This window comes from Peromyscus leucopus, chromosome 4 (assembly GCF_004664715.2).
Source record: "Peromyscus leucopus breed LL Stock chromosome 4, UCI_PerLeu_2.1, whole genome shotgun sequence".
NCBI lineage: Eukaryota > Metazoa > Chordata > Mammalia > Rodentia > Cricetidae > Peromyscus > Peromyscus leucopus.
This window is the reverse complement of record NC_051066.1, coordinates 14,192,069-14,214,663: the sequence shown is the minus strand read 5'-3', so window position 1 is coordinate 14,214,663 and position 22,595 is coordinate 14,192,069. Positions and strand designations below refer to the sequence as shown.

The 22,595-nt window shown below is 47.7% G+C and overlaps 1 protein-coding gene across 3 annotated transcripts in view; it reads right to left on the bottom strand.

Annotated features, from left to right (window-relative positions):
• Window positions 1-9,554: 9,554 nt before the first annotated feature.
• The window catches only part of Camsap1 (calmodulin regulated spectrin associated protein 1), a 67,732-nt gene continuing 54,691 nt past the window's right edge, over window positions 9,555-22,595 (bottom strand). For all 3 annotated transcript variants that reach the window (XM_028868794.1, XM_028868795.1, XM_037204681.1), the window contains 4 exons: window positions 22,465-22,567; window positions 21,076-21,191; window positions 20,427-20,545; window positions 9,555-11,306 (listed from right to left, as the gene is read on the bottom strand). In XM_028868794.1, coding sequence (XP_028724627.1) covers window positions 11,004-11,306; window positions 20,427-20,545; window positions 21,076-21,191; window positions 22,465-22,567 — 641 coding nt within the window. In that variant the 3' untranslated portion in view covers window positions 9,555-11,003. The remainder of the gene's footprint in view (window positions 11,307-20,426; window positions 20,546-21,075; window positions 21,192-22,464; window positions 22,568-22,595) is intronic.

The window sequence follows — 22,595 nt, the reverse complement described above, 5'->3', positions numbered from 1 at the left end:
TGACAGCAGTGTGAGGAGCAGCCGGGACTGGCAGTGGTTCTGGGTGAGGAGCCGAGAGCTGGGAGCCTGTGCGGTGCCTCGGTGTTTGCTGCAGGTTCTAGGCTGTCTCGGTGGCATCTATTTAAAGCTGTGCGGTGACAGGCAGGGGAAGCGCTATGTAAGTGCCTAAGCGCTTAGTGCAGAAGAGGAGCAAGAGCAGAGAGAGACCAAGGCAAAGGATAAAACAGTTGCACGTGGGGGTGACATCAGTCCAACTATACATCCGACACCCTGACGGAGGGGGCCTCAGCTGGCCAATGGCAAGTCAGACCCACAACGGACAGAAAGCAAGACGGACATGAAGGAAGCATGACATGACCCATCTCTCAGGTCCCTCTTACTCTACCCACCCCATGTACCTCACGCTGTGAGGCATCTCAAGACAGATTCCTGAAGTGTGTGACTTCCGTCTCTCTGCCAGAACACCCAGGCCATGTTCAGCCCCATCATGCTCTCCCCTGTCGTTCTGACCCCTCATCGGACAGGCACCATGGAGTCACATCTTAATGACCTCAAAGGGTTTGGTTGTTTTTTTTTTTCCTGAGTCACAATTTTTTTTTTGTGGCGGGGGGTCAGGGTTGGGAGGTGTTCTTTGTGTAGCCCTGGCCATCCTGGAACTCACTCTGTAGACCACGCTGACCTCGAACTTGTAGAGATCTGCCTGCCTCTGCCTCCTGAGTGCACCACCATGCCCAGTGAGTCATGAGTCTTCCACTTGCACATCTTCAAAGAGTCCCGGGACTTTTCAAATGGCTGGGCGGGTGAGAACGGGGTGGTTCTGAGGGCAGTGTTCCAGAAGGAGCTGAGCAATGGCAGGTGTGGTAGGGAAGCCAACAGTGCTACAGGTTGAGCTCACATTGAAGTCCAAGGCCTCGGCCCCCAGCCTCACCACATCACTTAGGACCTGGGGTCTGGGGGGCTCAGTTAGAATCCCTGGGGTGGGAACAACAAAACAAACACCCTTGGGTGTTGGCCACATCCATTGTGACATTAGAAGTTTAACAGCCCTGGGCTTGGAGGTTCTAAGCAGAGATCGCTTATATCCCAGAGCAAACCTTCCAGCCTGGGCCTCTGTCTGCAGAAGAGGGTGCCTGTCTGCCCCAAGGCCCTGTAACATAGCTTCCCAAAGCAACTGCATCTCACATAGGGAACCCACAATGATCTAGCCTTGAGCTGGGGAGTAACATCTGCCTATCTAGACAAACAGCCTCAACCCTGGCCTAGAGCCCTAGGGGGAGTCACTGTCCATGCCCATGGAGGTCTGTATGGGCAACTCCGGGTATCCCTAAAAAGTGCCTGCCAGGGGTGGGCAGTTTGTATACACAGCAAGCCCCACCCCTATACTTTGCAATACATCTTAGTGTTTCCCTGGCCTAGGGCCTGCCTTTCCTCCAAGTGGGAGCATCCAGCTCTACTGTTCACATGGATTGACAGAGATGTCCTAAACAGCTGGCAGTGGTCCAGGAGACGGCAGGCACTGGAGCTACGATTCATCCCCAGCCTCTGCCTGAAGCACACATTTGCTAACTGGGATGCAAAACAGGACCATGGCCTTGACTTTGCATGGTTGAAGGCACTCCTCCCTCACAGACTCAGGGATGTTCTCAAAGACTGTAGGGCAAGTGAGTTCTCCCTTGACCAGGGAAACTGAGCCACAGGCCCATGTTAAGAGCTCAGAGCAGCAAGGCACAAGCCTGGACTTTGAAATTAAACTTCTTAGGACCTCCATCATCCCATCAGGTTAGACTGCTGTGGTAGCGATACCTTTGGGTGGTACTTACACTGACTCTCCATCTTGAGGTCCCAAGGAAGCCACAAAGGGCAACCAGCAAACGGTGAGGCTGCATTGCTGACCTGCAGAGGCTGGCTCAGCAGTCCTCAGGAAGCCCTAGTTGGAGGCACTGCCCTAGCTCCCTGCTAACACTTCACCTGAAAAACATTTAGGTTTCCAAGTCATGTGAGAAGAAGAAATCTCACCCACTACGGGACAACGAAGACATTGTGGTGGCATAAACCTTTGACCCCAGGAGTCAAGAAGCAGAGGTCAGCCTGGTATACATAGCAAGTACCAAGCCAGCCAGGGCTACATTAGACCCTGTAAAAGAAAAAAAAGCGGGGGAGGGGGGGAGGGTTGCCTGAAGAGATGACCCAGTGGTTAAGGGCAATTGCTGCTCTTCTAGACGACCCAAGTTTGGTTTCTAGCACCCACCTAGGAGGTCACATCCATCTGTAACTCTAGTTCCAGGAGATTCAATGCTTTCTTTGACCTCTGCAGGTATGTGTTGCAATCTACACATGCAGTACAAACATTCATATACATAAACCAAACCCTACAGAAGTCCTCACCATAGCATATGCTGGTGATAGAGCATGGGGAGCCATGCCGGAGCAGTCAGGACTGTCGAGCTTGCTCCAGTCCCTACAGGATAGACTTCAGCAATTTGGCCCAGTGAGTCCTGTTAGCCCAGTGTCTAGACATCAAATGAGGGCTGCCTTCCAATAGCCCTGCAACTGAGGACTGCATCCTCCCTGACTGTTTGAACCTAGAGAATTCTGATTCCTGTTGTCCTCTGCAATTAGTAAATCCACTTCACTTATCTCATCCCGACGCTCCATCTTAGCAGACCCAGACCAGTCGGTAACTGGAACATTCAACCGGCTTTGTGATCCCTGTTACAGGTGAACCTCTGAGGTACAACGGGGCCATCACCAACCCAGGTAGCAGTCAGTGTAGACCAAGCTCTTTGTCCCTATAGGAGCCACCATCTTGTCCATCACCTGCTCTGCCCACGACCACTGAGACCTTCCTGGTTGTTCACCTGTACACCTCAGGGTCTCACGATATAACCCAGGTTGGCTGTGAGTTTATGATCCCCCTGCCTCAGTCCCCAGAGTGCTCAGTTTAGGAAGTTGTGTTTCATATCTAACACATACTACTGTGCTCTTTGGGTAGTCTCCAGTATTTCACCACAGAAAAATGGGAGGAAAATCATGTGAGGTCAGCTCTCCAAGGAGAAGCCTTGCTGAGATGACATTTGCCATGGCAAAGTATACCCCAAATTCCTATGTTCAGGCCCTAAGCCCCAGAACCTTAGAATATGGCTGGGTTTGGTGTAAGGTTTTGAAAGAAGAGAACCAAGGAGATGAGGTCATGGGGGATTCCATCTTACTGGTGTTCTTCTAAGTGGTCAAGACAGATACAGAAGGACACAGGGTAGAAACTGTCCACAAGCTGAGGAAAGTGGCCAAAGGAGCCTGTCCTGACACCCCTTACTTACCTCAGGCCTCTAGCCTCCAGGACTGTGCAAGTCCAATGCTCCTGGAGCTACAGTTACAGAACTCGGTTTTCTCTCATCATAAACATTACAAAATGTCAGCAAAACATTCTGATGATGTGTAGAAAGGATAGAGCTGGGTTCACTCATGCCACAAAAACAGATTTGTCTAAACACCAGGAAGAAGTAACAGTAAGAAAAGACTCACCATCATTTCAGTGGGATAAAATTTATCCTATAAAACCTGACCTAATGCTGGCACACTAAGAGAAGGAACCTACAAACAGGAACACCATAGTAGGACCAGGAGGATGCCCAGCATGTGGGTAGGAGCTGCACCATGACAAGGAGGCAGGAAGACAACCAGAGCCCTAAGGACTGTAGAGCAGAGACAAAACAAACAACAACAACAACTTCTCTTCACCGAATGTTGAGAGTTCAAGTGCATCTATCAACTGTAGGAATTAGTTGAGTCGAGCAAGACTGCTCAGGACAAGGTAGACAGGAAAGTCTTTTGCATGTGTGTGCTGCCTGCATTGGGTGCCATTAGCAGGAGAGTGGAGTTACAGACAAGCTCCCAGCACTCTCAGGGCAAGCCCAGCTGGAGGCACCGGCCCTGGCAGGGCTCACCTGGAAGACCCAGGCACCAGCATCCCAGTCTTCTCAAGAGCTTTGTTATCTGTGGTCTCAATTCCTCTGCCCGTATGGAACATAACTCTCTGGGTTATGGTGGCCTTCACCCCACCTACCCACAGACCAAGGGCCACAAGGAAGAGGTACAAAGTCACAGAGTAGCAAACCCAGACTCTTACACCATCCCCAGCCCAAAGCCAACCCCAGGTGTATGATAGGCAGGAAACCAACAAGCCTGAACCAACAAGGCTTAGAGGGTACTTTAGAGGTCTTCACGACCCCACAGAGAGGGGATTTTTCAACACTAATAATAAAAGGTTGATAACGTAGCTCTAGAGATCTTAAGAAATATTTATCACAAGACAACATGAAAAAGGAAAAGCCAAGTCAATTAGCCAAAGATAATGAAATAGGCAAAAACTTGTACAGCCCAGTTTACAAGACAAAAAGTACAACCAACATGAAGAGATGGAAATATGGTCAACTTCACGTGGTCAGAAATGCAAGACAGTGCATACCTCAAACAACAAACAGGATAGTTTGGGGTGGCTCAGTGAATGAAAGCATTTGCTGTGTGAGCATGGTGACCAGAGTTTGATCCACAGGACGCTCATAAAGGTGGAACTCACTTTGTAGGCTGGCCTCAAACTCACAGAGATCCGCTTGATTGTGCCTCCTGAGTGCTGGGATTAAAGGTGTGCGCCACCACTGCCCAGCTCACACAATACATGTGGTGGTGTATGCCTTTAACCCCAGCAGCACCCAAAAGACAGCTTTGTTCATTTGAAGCCATCTGGTGTACACAGTGAGTTTCAGGTCAGGCAGGGCTTTTTTAGTGAGACCTTATCTAAAAGTTTCTAGAAAGCTACAGCTTGACCTATCTGCTGTGCACACAATGGAAGGCTCCTGCCTCTGTTCTCTGAAGAACTCCTTTGAGTTCATAAGAAAGAACTACCCAATAAAAACTGAGTGAAAATGGGCCAAGGAAACTGGAGTCTCACAGGAGAGGAGCTCAGCCGTGATGAACACATGGCTGATCAAATGACAATCTTTGTTGCTCCAAAGCCTGGACCCTCCAGGACTCCCATGAGCCCACTGTGGGCCAGGACCGCCAGCGAGGCCCACAGGCCCATGCAGCAGGAGGAGGACCTGTGGTGCCCTCCTGTGAAATCCTCCCGACTTCTCTCACCAGGAAGCCAGAGGGCAATGGCTCCTCCCTTCCTGCTTGCCCAGCAGCCTCCGGGGTCTGAGATGTACCCTCTCTTCTACCACCTGAATGACTGCACATCAGGCCTCCAAGCCCGCTGCCTGCTTTATGTGCTGGCTGCATTTCCTTCTCAGGGGGCAGGGAGCCTCAAGTCTCACAAGCATTTCCTCATGGGGTAGCCACCCTATACCTCCATCCTACCCACAGGCGAAGCTTGGCTGTGAAGAGCCAGCTTAGTGCTGGTGCATAGTGGCACAGGCTTGCTCACATGGCATCCTGAGTAGCATCAGACACAGTCCAAGGAAAAATACCCACCACCTGGCAGCAGAGGAAGGCAGAGATGGGGGGTTCAGCTTGCACCTACATGCTCTGGCTTGTGCCTATTGAATACCTTCAAGGAATGCCATTTCTTAAAGCAAGCACAAGGGGCCGGTGAGATGGCTAAGAGGTTGCTGGTCTTCCCAAGAACCCGAGTTTGCTTCCAACACTCATGCCACTACTGGGCTGGTTCTTCAATGGTTGGAGCTGCGATCTGGGGCAAGGAAAACCACTCCAAAGGAGAAATGTCCTGCAGTGTTTGTGGCAGGGTGGCACTCTTGGGAACAGGTGGGCCTGGATGGCACCAAGACCACCTGATTTAAGATACCCAGAGGTGGAGACCCTATCTACTTCTGTAGCTCTAGGCAAAAGATGTCAGGCACATAAGACTGCAGCTGTGAGGGAGGAGACATAAGCCTGGGTAGAGGGCAGACGATCCTGGAAGGGCTCCAGTCCTCCCCCACACACACACACACTGTGACAACTACCAGCCCACTAGTGCCTCTGGGAGTCTACAGAAGGGTTTCTTTCTACAGACTGACAGTCTCATAGAGCAGACCTACCATCCCAGAGAGAGCCCCAGACCCATGTCCACATTCACAGCAGGTCCACAAATAGCACTAGTAAAGTGGTTGCTCTGTGACTTCACTGTCCCCAGCAGGCCTGGTATTTGAAGCTGCGAGGGCATGCTCCCTGCTCTACCAGGAGCTACTTGATGTTAAAACCTACTGCCTTCCTGAAGGACCCCTGTTCCCAGGTACAGGGAGGGGCAAGCAGCTGCTTCCCTGAGCTCACCTAACAGAAGTTTAACTACTTTTTATTGACCATCCACCCATTACTGCCAAGTGACACAGGGGGATGTCTCTGTACCCAGTGGTCATTACCCAGCCCCACAGAGATTCCTGGAACTAAACATGAACAATCCCAGAGCAATAGCAAATGACACTCTCCTCTGATGCCAAGTAGAACCACAAGTCCCAGAGTAGGGACAGGATCCATTGTTAACCAGCAGTGGTTACGTCTCCCCCAGAACACTGTTCCTGCCTGGGTGTGCTCTCCTGGGGCAAAAAAAAAAAAAAAAAAAGGAAACAGACGTGCTTGTGAGCCGAACAATCACTTGACTTGAAACACACAGGGAAAAAAAAGGCTTAGCCAGGCGGTGGTGGTACACGCCTTTAATCCCAGCACTCAGGAGACAGAGACAGGCATATCTCTGTGAGTTCAAGGCCAGCCTGGGCTACAGAGTGAGTTCCAAGACAGACACCAAAACTACACAGAGAAACCCTGTCTTGAAACGCTGCCCCCCCCCAAAAAAAAAGGCTTAAATGTCACTGAAGCAGCAGCACCCTCCATTCCCATCACCACATACTCTGATCACAACCTCAAACCTGCAACAATGACAGGAAGGGGAGCGGTGTGAGTGGGCAGTTAGGCACTTAAGCCTGGGTAAAACCTTTGCTACTGAATATAGCCCAGGAGTCAGGTACACGGGGGAGCCCCTGAGGACAAAGGAGTGCAGCAAGCACCTCGCGAGAATGCACACAGCACCGCCAGGGCGCTCCATTCCCTTTAGAAGGTCGACCTTGAAGTGCAGGCCCAGCGTAGAGCCGACGCCAAGCTGCCTTCTGAAAACAAGACCAGTGTCAGCTCAGCTGAAAATAACCACAGAAGCCCAGGCTCGAGATCCCAGAGTCTGGCCGTTCCCTGACCCCCACACGACATCAAGCGCAGGGCCACCCCCTCAGGTCACCCAGCTTTGTGGCCTTCTAGAACTAGCGGCAGGGGCTGCACAGGACTCCCACAGGCCCGCATCATTAAACATGCAAGAAACCTCCACAAACACACGGGCCTGACCTCCTGCCTATGCGTGATGGTTTCTTTCTCTCTATGCCAGAAAACAGACAGGATCATTTCCAGCCAGGAGGACACAAACCTGGGATACCCTGCATCTTGTCTTGGTGTGTGGAAGCTCTCTGAAGCTTGCATGGGAACACCAGCCAGGGCCTTTCCTCAGACAACAGCTTTCAGAACAAGGCTGACTTGGGCCTCCCTTCTCATGGGAAAGCTGCTACCACAGGGCTAGGTGTGTACTACTCCCCTTGACCGTGAAGAAACACTACTGTGCTGGGAACGACATCCATGGAGCACAGCCTGGGCTCAGACACTCATCTCTGTCCCTCGGGTTTTGCTATGGTTCCTCTTACTACTCAGGGAATGATTAGCGAAAGCAAACAACACTCAGAGACCTTGGATGGGTGAGGACACTGATTACTATTGCCAATACTGTCCCAGGTCACAACCCTGGCAAACAGTATGAGGGCTGAGGCAACTAAGGGAGGAACCTATCATCTGTACACTAAGATACATTACAGAGCCCAAGTTTTTGGTGAGGGAAGCTTCCGTCACAGCTCTAAAAGTCCTAACCATGCCCATAGCACAGGCCTTCAAATGGGACACATAGTGGCACCAGAATACACTCTCACACCTTTCACAGTTTTGTAGGTTGTCATAGTTTCTGTCAATGCAAACCAAAACTATCTGGGAGGAGAAAACTCCCCATGAGGAACTGCCTCCATCAGACCGGCCTGTGGACATGTCTGTGTGGCATCTTCCTGATTGCTAAGGTAGGAGGGCCCAGACTGTGTAAGAAAGGCAGCAGAACAAGCCAGGAGGAAGCAAGCTAGTAAGTAGCATTACCCCATCGTCTCGGCTTGGCGTCCCTCAATGGTGGACTGTAATCTGTAAACCAAATAAACCCTTTCTTTCCCAAGTTGCATCTGGTCATGGCTTTTATTTATCACAGCAGCACAAAGCATAGGACACCAATGATACCAGAATGCCCCCACAGTGCACCTCAGACACCAGGAAAGACCCTGAGCCTACCAGGTACAAGCTTATCACAAAGGAATCTGTGAGGAATGAGAGGGTGCTGGACATGGCTGCTTCCCAGCTAGGGCTGGTGGCTTGGCCACAGCCACAACACCAAAGACAGTACTAGCTTCCCACACGTGGCACTGGACACAGGTAACGAACCATAAAATGAAACCATGGATAGGCTCAGGTCACGAAGACCAAAACCATTTTACTAAAAAACCTGAATCAATCTGTAAAGGTTTATCCAAGTTGATTAACTTTCAACAGAAACATTTATTTTAATACTTTCTTCTTCCAAATAACAATCATAGTTTCAAACAATCTAGAAATAAATTTTATATTATGTCATTTTTCAATATTGCCTGAAAAAGTCTGGGCCTGAAAAATCTGACGAGATTGCATTGCAGGAACACACTTAGACCATCAGGTCAAAAGGTCACACTAGAAATAGTATCTTTGGCATGCATACACACGTGTGTACACAGGCCAACTACACACACCCATGTGCACACTCCCATGTCCACATACAGGTACATCCCATGTCTACACACATGTATGCCTGCCATGCTCGTGTGCGCATACACACCTGCACAGGCCCCTCACCTCCCCATGTGTTTGCACATCTATTTCTGAGCAGCTTTTTTAATACCAACCATCCTGTGGAATGCTCCACATGAGTCATCGTGTACTGAGTCACTTGACGCTTTCTGTACAAAGTCCCACCATAACTTGTCTGAATGCCGAGCATCTTGTCTGAATGCCGCTGGAGACCCGAGAGGCAGCGTAGGATGAGCGGCCTTCAGCAGCTGGTCAATGCACGGCACCCCCACACTGGAGGACTCGGGAAGCACAGTATGCTTCGGCCAGAAGGCCCTAGGTCACCACCACACCCTGCCAAGATCCGCTGCTGTGCCGTGGCACACAGAGGCAGGGGTGCTTCTTAGCCGCCAAGCCGCCGCCTGACACACAGGTGCTGTGCTCTCATCCAGACCCCGGGTGCTGAGATGGCCTTCGGGACAGGCCACGTGCTGACTCATCACATCAGAAGTTGAGAAGAAATGCAACCTCCTGGCTCTACACCAGGTCTTCCAACTCTTCGCGGAAAATAATCAAATTCGAAGGCAACACAAAAGTCATATGCAGCTGCCTGGAAGCCAGGAGCTGGGGACAGTGTTAGCGGAAGGAGTTGTGACGACCACACACGCGGGTAACAGAAAGCCAGCTCATTACTTTATTACATTTTAGTGCTTCCTTAAAATAAATATGGTAACATCAAGTGCACAGTGAGAAATGAAGACACACGGGGGACAGCTGGTGACAGGCGGTCACAGACTTTAATGCTCACACAGTGCCACCCCGACTGGAGACACAGTCGCAAGGGAAGAGGAGGAGGACCACCTCCCGCCCTCAGTTTCTGCCCCATGCTCCTTCCCTCTGTCTACCCGGCCCCGCCAGTGGTGACACTCGTCAAGTCTCCTCTATTACCTCAATTCTCTCCTGCAATTCAAACAGATTCAAGTAACACTCTCAAAAAGAAATGTGCAAAACTAAGACTCCAGGGTCTTCCCACAGCTGATCCATCGCTGGGCACCTCTGCTCCCCAGGAATGTCTGCTCGGATGGAGTCAGCCAGCACAGGGACCAGGAGAAAAGGACCCGAAGCAGCTACATCATTCTGAAATAACTGCAATAACCACCAAGTTTTTAAAGAGGCAACAAAGAAGAATTACCAACCTCACCTGAGACTGCACACCCCACTGAGCATGCTGCTCCTCCAGAAGCAAGAACAACGGCAGACAAGCCAGGACATCACAACACCACGAAGGAACCGGCGGCCGCAGGGTGGAAAGTACACTACTAGACCAAAATCTGCCTTTATTATTAAAGTGAACCAATCAGCACATTCCCCAGACCTAACCAGTGGTGGCTGAAGCCGGCTGAGGCTGCCTGCTCCCAATGAGGCCAGCATCAGCTAGCAGTACCCACAACCCTCCCGACTGTGTGGCAGAAATAATCACTCCAAATATGTAAACGTCATTTTAGCAGAAGACAAACTTTGCTGATTTCAGTGCTTTTAGTGAACTGGCATTTTCAGTAAACTTTTTCTGAGCAGCAAGGAACAGGATTTTTTTTTTTTTTTCAGAAATCTTAGAATTGGATATAAAGGTTGGCAGTAGACACAGTCAATAAATATCATACAATTTCTAAAATGAAAAAGATTTCCCATACGAACTCCTTTTATGAAGACATTCAAACACCCTGACCCGAGAGCGAGCCTCGGCCCTACAATCACGCACGATTACAGCTGTCCAACGTGGGGCGTCAGGCAATGTGCAAGGGGTGGGTGAGGGGCCAGAGGGCAGATCACATTTAACTTATCCTGAAGAACTTCAAGTGAGGGGTCCACAGCCCAGGACCTTTTCCTTCTGGGGATCTCAGTGGTCAGCAGGGCCACAGCAGCCGTGCCCATGAGAGCGCAGCACTCACTCCCGTATACTCCATGCCCAGCGTCCAGGTGTGCAGGGGTGAGAGGATCTTCTCTGTTCTGTAGGAACCTCTGTAAAAAACTGTCCGTGGCTCCTCACACTTCGTACCAAATGGATGAAAATAATAAATAGGGATCCCACCAGTGCATCCTCTCAGTTCTGGTTGCCATGGTCACTTACGAGTCTGGGTTTTCTTTGGCACTGTGGGCCGCTTGGGCTGCCACAAGTGGTTATGGATTGTGAGTGCATCCACGCTGACGGACATGGTCTTGGCTGGGATCAGGTTAAACTGCTTCCGGTCTGAGCTGTATTTATACAGCTTGTCAATCATCTTCTTGGTGATGCTCTTCGGCCCTGTGCCAGTGAGTTTGTAGATTTCTTCAGTGTCAGGTTGGTAGCAGTAAAGCGCCCTGAACTGGCACCCCGCGTCTCGGAACAGAATGATGTAGTGGTTGGCATCACACTTCTCCAGCTCCTGGGGAGTGGGAAGAGATGGAAACACTGAATGACACTCTTACACCCCAGGTCACCATAACTGCCCCATAGGCAGGTGTTATTCCAAGGCAGTAAGGGTCTAATAGCACCCACTTCTAAGAAAAGCTAAAATGGGTCCAGCAGAGCCTCCCTACTTTAAAAAGTTATGGTTGGCCACTTGATGGAGCATCAGGTGCCAATGAGATTTCACTAGTCGAAGTAAGCAAGGAAAAGGCTGCTGAGACAAACTAAAGAATCACAATAGAATATGTTTCACAGCATTACACTTTAGAGAAACACAAATCAAAACCAAGTGAGCATCACTTCACGCCCTCCGGAACAGCTAAAATAAAAAAGACTGTGTAGTCACCATGAAAGGATTCTAGCTATTCTACACACACTGTGGACACAGAGTTTTCATGTGGCCCAGCGATTCCTATTGTGTACACACACACACACACACACACACACACACACACACACACACACACACACACACACGAAAAGAGAAAACAGATCCATGCCAAAACTCAGATGCTCGCTATCTATAGTTGAATGTTGACATATTCCACATATCCATCCAATGATGAAAGACCTACCTATACAAAGGTCTATAATTAAACATGAAAATGAATATTTAGGCACACATAACCATACTTCTAAACTGCAAAAGCAGGGAGCCAAATAAAAAAGACAGACCCAAAGGCTACACATTGTGTGTGTGTGTGTGTGTGTGTGTGTGTGTGTGCGTGTTGCACATGTGAAGGTCAGAGTACACCTTTCAAGAGTCTTTTCTTTCCTTTTTTTAATTTATTTATCTATCTATCTATCTATCTATCTATCTATCTATTTATTTATTTAGTCTTCTCTTTCCTTTGGCCGTGGTATCTGCAATCAGACTCAGATCACTGGGTTTTGCACAGCAAGTGCTTTTACCCCTGAGCCATTTCACTAGTCCCCAAAGCCGTGTAGTCTAGGACTCTATCTACATGCAAAGTCCAGAAGAGGGAAATCCAAGGAGACAGGATGCAGATCAGTGGCTGCACTGTTCTACTGAATATACTAAAACCCACTGAGTTATGGCTTTCAAAAGGTGGATTTTGTGGTCTGGAACCTGGATCTCCCCCTTCCCGTCTCCAACCCTGAGACAGGAGTTTTCTGTGTGTCCCCGACTGTCCTGTAAATTGCTCTATAGCCCAGCCTGGCTGGTCTCAGAAATCCGGCTGCCTTCCAAGTGCTGGTATTAAAGGCATGCACCATCACTGGCATGGAACCAGATCCTCATACAGCAAAAGAACCTGAGGCTAATAGGACAAATGATGGTGTTGCTACCAGGCTTGCTGAAGGTGCGTGAGAGCAGACATGCGCACCAGTGGACAGGGTGTATCCTCCAGTTAAACTGCTATGCCAGCAGTTCCACAGTGGCTGGGCTCCTCAACTCTCCAGGCATCCCTTACTGGGAGCACTGCAATCTCAGCCTGCTGTCTCCAGCGGGTGCAAGGGAGATTCTGGGACCATGTAACACACACAGGGTACACCAGACTGAAAGGAGGTTCCAGTTCTTGCCCATAAAGCCAAAAATTTTAAAGATTTATAAACATATAAAAACAATGCCTTATGATTCTTGGCTTTAGAAAAGACAATTTTCATAAATACATGTGATTTTGTCAGTGTAATGGACTTCTCGTGTTTAGTTATTTCATAGTAGTAGTGTGTCGTCCATGTGTATGAGGTAAGGAAGTGTACATGTGTGGAGGTGAAAGGACAACGATCTGCCGCTGGTCCTCCCCTTTCATCTACACATGTGTTCTGGGGATCAAACTCGCACTGTCAGGCCTGTTCTGCAGACACTGTCACTCACTGAGTCACCTCACTGACCCAGAGTGTTTTGTCTGCATGTATGTCTGTGTACCACATATGTGCTAATGTCCATGAAAGCCAGAAGAGGGCATTAGATCCCCTAGTGTTGGGATTATAAACAGCTGTGAGCTGCCATGAGGGTGCTAGAAACCGAACCCCGGCTTCTAGAAGAGCAGCCAGTACTCTTAACCGCTGAGCCATCTCTCCAGCCATCATGAATTTACAAATTTTAAAAAGATTAAGCGGAAAAAGAAAATCTAAGTCTGTATACATAATACTGACCTCAACTCTAACAATGTGAAATAGTGACCGGAATGAGCCCGTCAAGAAGAAGGGTACCATCTCTAGGAATGGTGGATGTTAGGTTCCCGAGCAATAAAGAACGTATAGTACAGCAGTTCCTGGGCCATGACCAGTCTAACTCAGCAGCTGGTGTGTGGTACTGTGAGGAAGCTGGAATTTCAACTTCCTCCAGCTTCCTGGGTATCCAAATCACTGGCTGACAGGAAGGCTCCCTGCACCTAACCTACTGATCATCATATTAACTCTGCCTTCCCTCTAGAGTTTGTTTGACACGGCAGATTGGGTACCATATGACCAACCCTAGATAAAAAGACTCAAAAAGGGTCTTCCTATGCAGGAAATATGACACCCAATTGTGCTGCATGCCCTTAGGGGAGGCAAGCCAAAGTCCACCTGCACATAGAGGTATACCCCATGCCTGCATCTTCTTGGCACAGGTGGTAATAGAACTGAGCCTGGAGGTCTTCTGCAAGTCTGAAGGGAGGGTGTTCTCAGGGCCATGATGCCAGTACAGACAGCCTCTCTGTATGAAAATCTTCATGAGGAGAAAAGTCTGATCACAGGCCACTCTGTCCCTAATCACATCCCAGACTGGACCGGTGGGGGGAGGGGGCATGTACATTGATTTAGTTGAAACAGTTCACATTCTCTTTTACAAAGTGGCCATGCACTGGCCCTCAAGACCAGAAGAGGCCGTGGTGAAGTGAAGGGACTGAGAGAAACACCAAGCAAGAACTCAGACCTACCTACCTCCCGCCCTCCCGCCCTCCCTCCCTCCCTCCCTCCCGGAACCCCCTGTACCAAGCGGGCAGAGGCCCACAGTGCCCATTCATTCCTCTTCACCAGAGCACCAGTGGAGCCTGCTAGAGCCGGAGAGAGCGGAGAGTTCCACCTTTCCAATGTGTGTAGCCATGGCAGTGATTCATTCCATAACCTTCTTCTTCATTCCTTATTTTCTGTTCTATAAATTCCACCCTCCCATTCGAGTCTCTTGACTCTGTGCACTGTCCACTCGGGTTAGAGCATCGTTGTTCACGCTTCCCCACCTGGTTTACTATGAAGCCTTCTGTACTCTATGGCCACGTCACAGGACTTCTTACTCCCACCATTCTTATTCTTGCTCTCATTCTTATCCCCTCCTCTTTTTTTTAAATTACATTTTTATTTATTTGTGCTGGGGAACACACATGTTGAGGTCAGAGGACAACTTGCAGGAGTTAATTCTCTCCTTCCACTGTGTGAGTCCTGGGGATCTCAAAACTCAGGTTTTAAGATTTAGTGACAAGCACCTTTCCCCTTGGCCCACTCTTTCAATTCCTAACTGTCACCTTCCATAGCTCTAACAATCTCTAAAATCTGTAAAAGTGGAGTCGTCCAATTTTACCCACATTGAGGGTTTTTTCCTTTTCAAAGTCTATCTAATATTTAATCTTCCCTTATCCACCCTCCCTCCCTCCCTCTCACTACCAATCTTAACTAAGATCTGCGTACACTCCATTCTGTCCTTGGACGTTTATCCTCCAGCAGTTACTGAAGTCAAGGGGGCCACTGTGGTTAACTGGCTAATCCATATGCAGTGATAATAAGCAGCTGCAGGTAGCTGCTCTAGCATTAGCACCACATTCAGGGAATAACAGAGTTTAGACCAGGTACTGAGCTCTTTCCAGGAGGATCCATCTTCTGAACTGCACACCCAACACTACCACATCCCAACTGAACACTGTATACTTCAGCTGAAAGACTACAGCTGACTTAAGCAATAAAACACCAGATTCATCAATCCCAATACAGTAACAAGAAATATAAAAAATGGGAGGTGTAAAGATGGTTCAGTAATTAAAAGTACTTCCTGATTTTCCAGAGGATGGGAGTTCAATTCCCAGAACCCACATGGTGCCTCACAACTATCCATAACTCCAGTTCTGGAGGATCTGTCACCCTCTTCTGGCCAACTTGGGCATCATATGGTACACAGACTGACACAGAAGCAAAACACACACATATATAAAATAAAAAATAAACATTTAAAAAAGATATTATATGTGCACATATCATATATACTATAAAAGCAAATATGTATATTCTATATATTATGTATATATTATATACACATATCTATACATGTGTATATAAATATATAAAACCAAGACAACATAACCCCACCAAAAACTAATCAAGTCCTAAAATGAGAGTTATATGAAATTCCAGAGAATTCAAAATAATAATTAAAAGTCTTTCCAAAGACACAAATAAGGCCAAATGAACAAAATAAGGCCATGGATGATATGATAGAGAAATTCAACAAAGAGAAACACTGCAGAAAAACCTGTCTGAAGTGCTAGGAATAAAAAGCATCAAGGACAGAATATGTGCCCCCTGAAGAAATTGAAACAATCAAACAAGGACAAAAACAAAATAGTGGACCAATGAGAATTCCAAGACATACAGACACTCTGAAAAGGACAAAACCTGTAAGTACAGGTGTAGAAAAATCTCATTCTAAAGACATACAAGACATTTTCCAAAGATTACAAACAGTAAGTTCCCCAGAGTTAGGAAAAGAGAATCCACACACAGGAGGCATTAGGGACACCAAATGGACCATAAAACCACCTCCTTCATCATGTCATAATAAACATGAATACACAGGACGAAGAAAGGAGCAAGAGCGAGACACCAAACGCCAGCCCTTTAGGAGACACAGCAGTGCTGAGTGTGCAGTTCGGCAGCGCACGGTCCCTAGTGCACTCTGGGTGTGATGTTAGTTGTGTAGCAACTGCAAACTGCTGTCACCATCTCTGTGCAGTGACAGCACTCTCACTCAACTAGAGAAAGGAGGGGACTCAAATACAAGAGCCACAAAACGGCAAAAGTCACACACAGCTTCCAGAACTAATGCTGAATATTAACTCTCTCAATTCCACAGACTCATAACAGACCTCCTCACAAAGATAGACATGTTCCCTGATGAACAGATAAAAAATTCTCAACAAATCACTTGCAAACTAAATTCAAGAACACATCAAAAAGATCATTCACCATGATCGAGCTGGCTTTATTCCAGAGACACAGGAATTATTTAATATACATAAATCAATAAATGTTTTAAATTATGTAAGTGGTCTCAAGGACAAAAATCACACGGTCACATTGACAGGCATAGAAAAGGCTTTTGATGAAATCTAGCATCCCTGCGTGCTAAAAGTGCTGAAAGAGATCTGGAAATGGTTCAGTGGTTGAGAGTACTGGTTGCTCTAGCAGAGGACCTGGGTTTGGTTTCCAGCACCTACATAGTGGTTCACAAACATCTCTAATTCTAGTTCCAGGGGATCCAATGCCCTCTCTTTACCTCCACAGGCACCAGGAATGCATGTGATACACATACATACACTTAAAATAAATAAATCTGAGGAAGGGAAGGAGGGGAGGGGAGGGGAGGGGAAGGAAGAATCCTGAAGAAATCAAGAACAGAAGAAACGTAACTCAGCATGATAAAGACTGTTGTAGTAGTTTGAATGTAATTGGCCCCCATAAGCTCACAGGGAGTGGCACTACTAGGAACTCAGAGGCAGGCAGATCCCAAAAGTTCAAGGCCAGCCTGGTCCACACAGCACGTTCCAGGACAGCCTGGGCTACACAGAGAAACCCTGCCTTGAAAATTGCCCCTCCCAAATCTTCCCCACAACCTCCTAAAAGAACCCCCCCCCCAAAAGCCTGTAAACAAGCAACCTTGGAACAACACTAACCAAGGATGTGAAAGACCTCTAAGCCTGGTCTGGTAGCACACACCTTTAATTCCAGCACTCAGGAGGCAGAAGCAGGAGGATCTCTGAGTTGGAGGCCAGCCTGGTCTATAGAGCAAGTTCCAGGACAGCCAGGGCTATACAGAGAGATCTTGTCTCAAGAAAACAAAACAAAACAAACAAACAAAAAACAAGACCTCTATAAATGAAAATTTTAAGACACCAAAGAAAGAAACAGAAAAATACTAGAAGATGAAAGGCTTCCTGTGTTCATGGACTAGTAGGATTACTATTGAGAAAGTGGTCATCCTATCAAAAGCAATCGACAGATTCAATGCAACTCCAAGCAAAATCCCAGTGACATCCTTCACAGAAATAGAAAAAATAACCTTAAAATTCATATGGAAGTACCAAAGACCCTAGATAGAAAAGCAATCCTGAGCAAAAGGAAGAGATGGTACCCCATACCTGACTTCAAAATATACTCCAAAGCCACATTCTTGTCATGGTGTAACACCAAGACAGACATGAATACCATCAGAGAAGAGAAGATCCAGATATAAGGCTACACAACTACTGCCATGTATTGTTCTAATAAGAAAATTTTTTAATGTGTATGAGTGTTTTGCTTGTATGTATGTGTGAAGACCACATGTGTGTCTGGTATCCAAGGAGGCCAAAAGAGAGTAGTGGATCCCCTGGAATCAGTTACAGATGTTTGTGCCATGCACATATGGGAAGCACTAATTAGACTCAGTGGGTTATTCAAAGAGGAAGAGAAAGAAGAGATGGAATTGGGATGGAATGGGGGGGGGAAGAGGTGGGTATAATCAAAATATACTGCACACATGCATGAAATTCTCAAAGAATACATTTAAAAATTATATATGAAAATAAATAAAAGACCAAAGGAGAGGGGGAGGAGAGAGGGGGAATGAAAGAGAGATGGGGGATGGGTTGGCAGGAGGGAAGGAACAAGCTCTTCCGGAGGTACCAATTTTACTACTAAAAACAAGCAAATAAGGAAGCGGGCTTAGTTGTAATTACGAAAACATAATAATTTCTGATGAAAGAGCAGTGTTATGTATTTGTCTTATACCCCAAGGCCAGCAACACATTCATAAACCCCCCTGAAATATGAAAGCATTTGCTTTCATAGCTTTCTCCTACCAGAATTCCATTCCTGCCAAGTTAAGGAGCCATGCTAGAGCTTACCGGTTAAGTTCAGGTGTCCACATCCAGAGACCTCCTGGGTATGCAACTTGTCCAAGGTTAGCACACTGTTCAGAGAATTCTAACCTTCCCCTCCACTAACTGTGCCTCCTCTGTTCCAGACAGGACCCAAAGTCACTCCTATCTCAGGTCTCATTTGCTCCCTATGAAATCAGGACACTTTCCAGGCTCTGCCCTCTAAAGGTAGTCAGGAGTACACTCCTCCCCTAGAGCTCCCTCCAGGGGCCCTGCTCCTCACTCACCTGCTCCCTCTGACCCTCTGAGAGGTAAATAAATCAGTTCTTGTCTTCCTCTGCTCATATCCATTTGACTTGGGGTAAAGCCAGTCTTGGTCTTGCCTTGGCCCACAGAGGCCCAGTGCCCTGGGACTTCTGACCAGACCCCGAGCCCAGAGTCCCTCTCTCACCTGGCCCTGAACTGCATGCCCTGTCTTTCTTGCAACTGCTTGAGGGTCAGCTGTTCTGAAGACTACAAGGCCCAGCCTGAAGCTCTGCCCAAGGCCCTGCTGCTGCTGCTGTGCACTTTTTCAGTTCCCTTGTTTCCTATCTGAAGCCCATACCCTGTGACCCCACATCTGATGGGAATCAGACATTCACACTAACCTTTCAAGTCCGTGGCTGTCTTCATGCATGCATGACTCACAGAACCATCATGGATTCCATCATCATGATTCCTCCCCCTGGAGAGTGGCCCACCCTGGGCCACTGCACACTGTTCACCAATATCCACACTCTGTAAGGATTCACTGTGCAGATGTGGGCCTCCCTCCTCACCACGCAGACTGAAAGCTCGCAACTGTACAAAGCATGGCAAACACTAACTTTGACCCTCACTTTCTCACTGCCTTCTGGGTCCTTGTATCTGGTAAGGCTATTAACATCTTTTCTTGTTCTTTTGTTGAGACAAAGTCTCATACTACAGTCCACGGTAGCCTCAAACTCACAGTAATCCTCCTGCCTCACCCTGTAAGTGCTGCGATTATAGGCATGAACTACTATACCCAGACCTGGCTGTAGCAGCAGACACAGACAGCCTCAGGGAAGCTGACAACCAACCCAGTAAAGACAAGCCATATTTCACCTGACATAACTTTTAAGTTCTTGGTGACTCAGGTGCCCAAAGTGTCCCCAAAGCCTACCCTTCACTGTAACTCCTGCCTCCAACCATGGACACTCACTAGCAGACTGCAGCGTCACTGCCTGCTTTCTGTCTCAAGTGCATTGTCCTCAGTGACCAAACTATTTATACTTGTTCTTCATTTTAAAACCATCTAACCTTCTCTTGGGGAAGGAGTGTGGTTGATAGCAGGGTACTTGTCTACTATGTAAGCATAATGCTCTGGGTTCCACTGCCAGGACCAAAATAAAAACACCACCACCACCAAAACAACATACCATATATTCCCCCCACAGAAAGAAATACGAGCTGTTGGATCAGGGTCCTGGTCCTCTCATGGCCCACACATCATGGATGCCACAAACAGAAGTGTCTTCTTTCCCAGCTGGAAAGCCTTATGTTTAGGTTTGTCCCACATGAAACCATTAATAGATTTTTTAATGAATCAAAGCTCTATCCTTCTCTACCTTTCAAAATTGCTTTCTTCTGTGGGGGCCCAAGCCCTACTCCCTGGTAATCAGGAGAAAAAGACTCCATGTCTATTGAGTAACAGGAGAAGCTTAAAATAACAGAAAGAGAAGATACCTCTAAGCAAACACCAAGGGCTAACAGATTTGTAATCTACAAGCACCTTTTATTCTACATACAACCATCATGAAATTTTTTTTTCCTTTTTTTTTTTTTTTTTTTTTTTGGCTTTTAGAGACAGGGTTTCTCTGTGTAGTTTTGCGCCTTTCCTGGAACTCACTTGGTAGCCCAGGCTGGCCTCGAACTCACAGCGATCCGCCTGGCTCTGCCTCCCGAGTGCTGGGATTAAAGGCGTGCGCCACCACCGCCCGGCTACCATCATGAAATTTGACACTTACCTCCAATATTGAATTCTTGTGAGGTTCATTCACTTTTCCAGCCAGACAGCAGTGGGAGATGGCATTGTGAATAATTGGTTTGTTTGATTTGCTACTGGGCTCCTTAAAGAGTTTAGGACCTAAAAAAATCAGATCAAAAATTGCAAAATTAGTAACAAGGTCAAACACACACAAAAGAGCAACACTTTTCTCAGAAGTAAAATACAGAAAGCTGTGGTGATGGACAATTATGCAATTTTGAAAACAGACCATAAGGGCCTCTTCAAATCTACTCAAAAGAATTTGCAGTTATAAATTAAAAAAAAAAAAAAACAGATTAAAGTAACTGTAGCTATTTTCTGACTTGATTCTCTTTACTATATAAATTACAAACCCAGAAACCTGAAAACGTAAGGTTTCAAGTACACAGGATGTTTGATCCGCTTTAGCTCTGCTCTCAAAGTAACAGGGAGTTGGGACAAATGTGAGGATAGGTCAGGGCCTCTACTGTGCCCCTGCTGTGAAACCCGGCAGTAAGATACAGCTCTGACACTGGGTAAGTACTTAATTAAAAAAAGACCTTCTGACCAAAATAAAGATGTAGTTTGAGGAGTGTTACACCCGGGTGCCCCTGTGGGCAATATACCCTACAGAGGACGGTGGCTGTTACCTGTGTACTCGGCCACAGAGGCCAAAGAGGAAGCTGCCGATGCAGTCTCCCAGTCTCGGTCTGTGCTCCTACTGGGGTTGCGGCTCAGGATGGGTAAGGCTTCCAGTGATTCAACTCTGCAGGAGAAAAAGACAAGGTGCTCAGGCTGCACTCCTCTCCCACTGCCATGGCCACCCATCCACCAGGGCAAGAAGCATGCCCACTGCGGCAGCAGGCTTTCCTGTGAAGGTGGAGGACTTGCTAAGCTTTACTAGCCACTGCCAGAGGGTGCCACCATGAGTTCAGGGAGTGAGTGATGCAGGCCCAGCAACAGAGGACCAAGTACAGGTGGCTAAAGCTGTCAAACAAGTGACGAGACCCAGGGAAGGAGGGACCACAGTGAGGCTAGTCTGAAAACCCATACTCTGTCTGATTCCTGGCAGGACTGGGCTTCACATGCAGGAACACTGTATCATGAACAGTAAATACCAAGCCTGAAGACTGAGAAAACTGCTTAGAAGGTAGGCTGATGCTCTCTAGACAGGCTGACAGGGCTGAGAGTAGAATATAGCTGAGTAAGCAACTTCTAGAACAAAACTAGAGCACCATTCAAAGTTTCCCAGGAGTCCTCCACAAAGTCCGGGAGACAAAAAGTCACTAGACATCGAGGAGGCAGGAAAATGCTTCTTCACAAACAACATTCATTTGATGCCCATACATGATAACACTCACATGAACCCCAGCTACAACAAAAAGTCAGAAACATGCAGGAGTTCCTAAACCTGCAGTGAAAAGTCACTGGACAGGTACCCCTAGCACCTGCAAAATGACTTTGTAACACAAAGGGGAAGTTGTAACAGCTGGTGGAAAATGGAAAACACCACTTTAAATGATCCAAATAACCCACACTGGCCCCTGCTTGACCCACAGCCTGAGAAAGATATTCACACTTCAGGCTGTCCCAGCTGAGAGCAAGTGACTGGGGGGGGGGGCTGTGGGGGCTGCAAAACTGTCAAGATCAGAAAAGATGGAGGACAGTCCTGAATTAACAGCATTTCAACAGATCCAGGCTGGGCAACAGTTGTCAGGGTGTTAGTTATGGGGGAACAGATAATAGATGACTAGACAGATTGGGGATCAGAAAAAAACGGCAGTTTGACAAGTATGATGCTGAGATACACACTGAAGTATGTGGGCAATGGGGCTAGGTGTCACCCTACACTTACAATGTGTGTGACAAGAAGGGCCCACATCTGACAGGAGGTCAAGGGGCAAGACTGAGGGAAGATGTCACACAAGCTGATGAGCTCTGGTGGGGGTAGGCGAGTTTTCTCCTAAACTCCTTCAGCTTTGATCTGGAAGGGTCTCTCCCTCTTGGCAAGTGCCCTGAGATGCCCACAGCTTCCTTACCGGTGAGAAGGTGTGCCCCCTGAATGAACACTCTCAGGTTCTGTTGTTGCTGCAGACGCCAAGGATAAGCTGGAGCCAGAGTGAGTGCGGCTCAAGTTATCAGCTGCGGGGACAAGAAATCAGCAAACTGT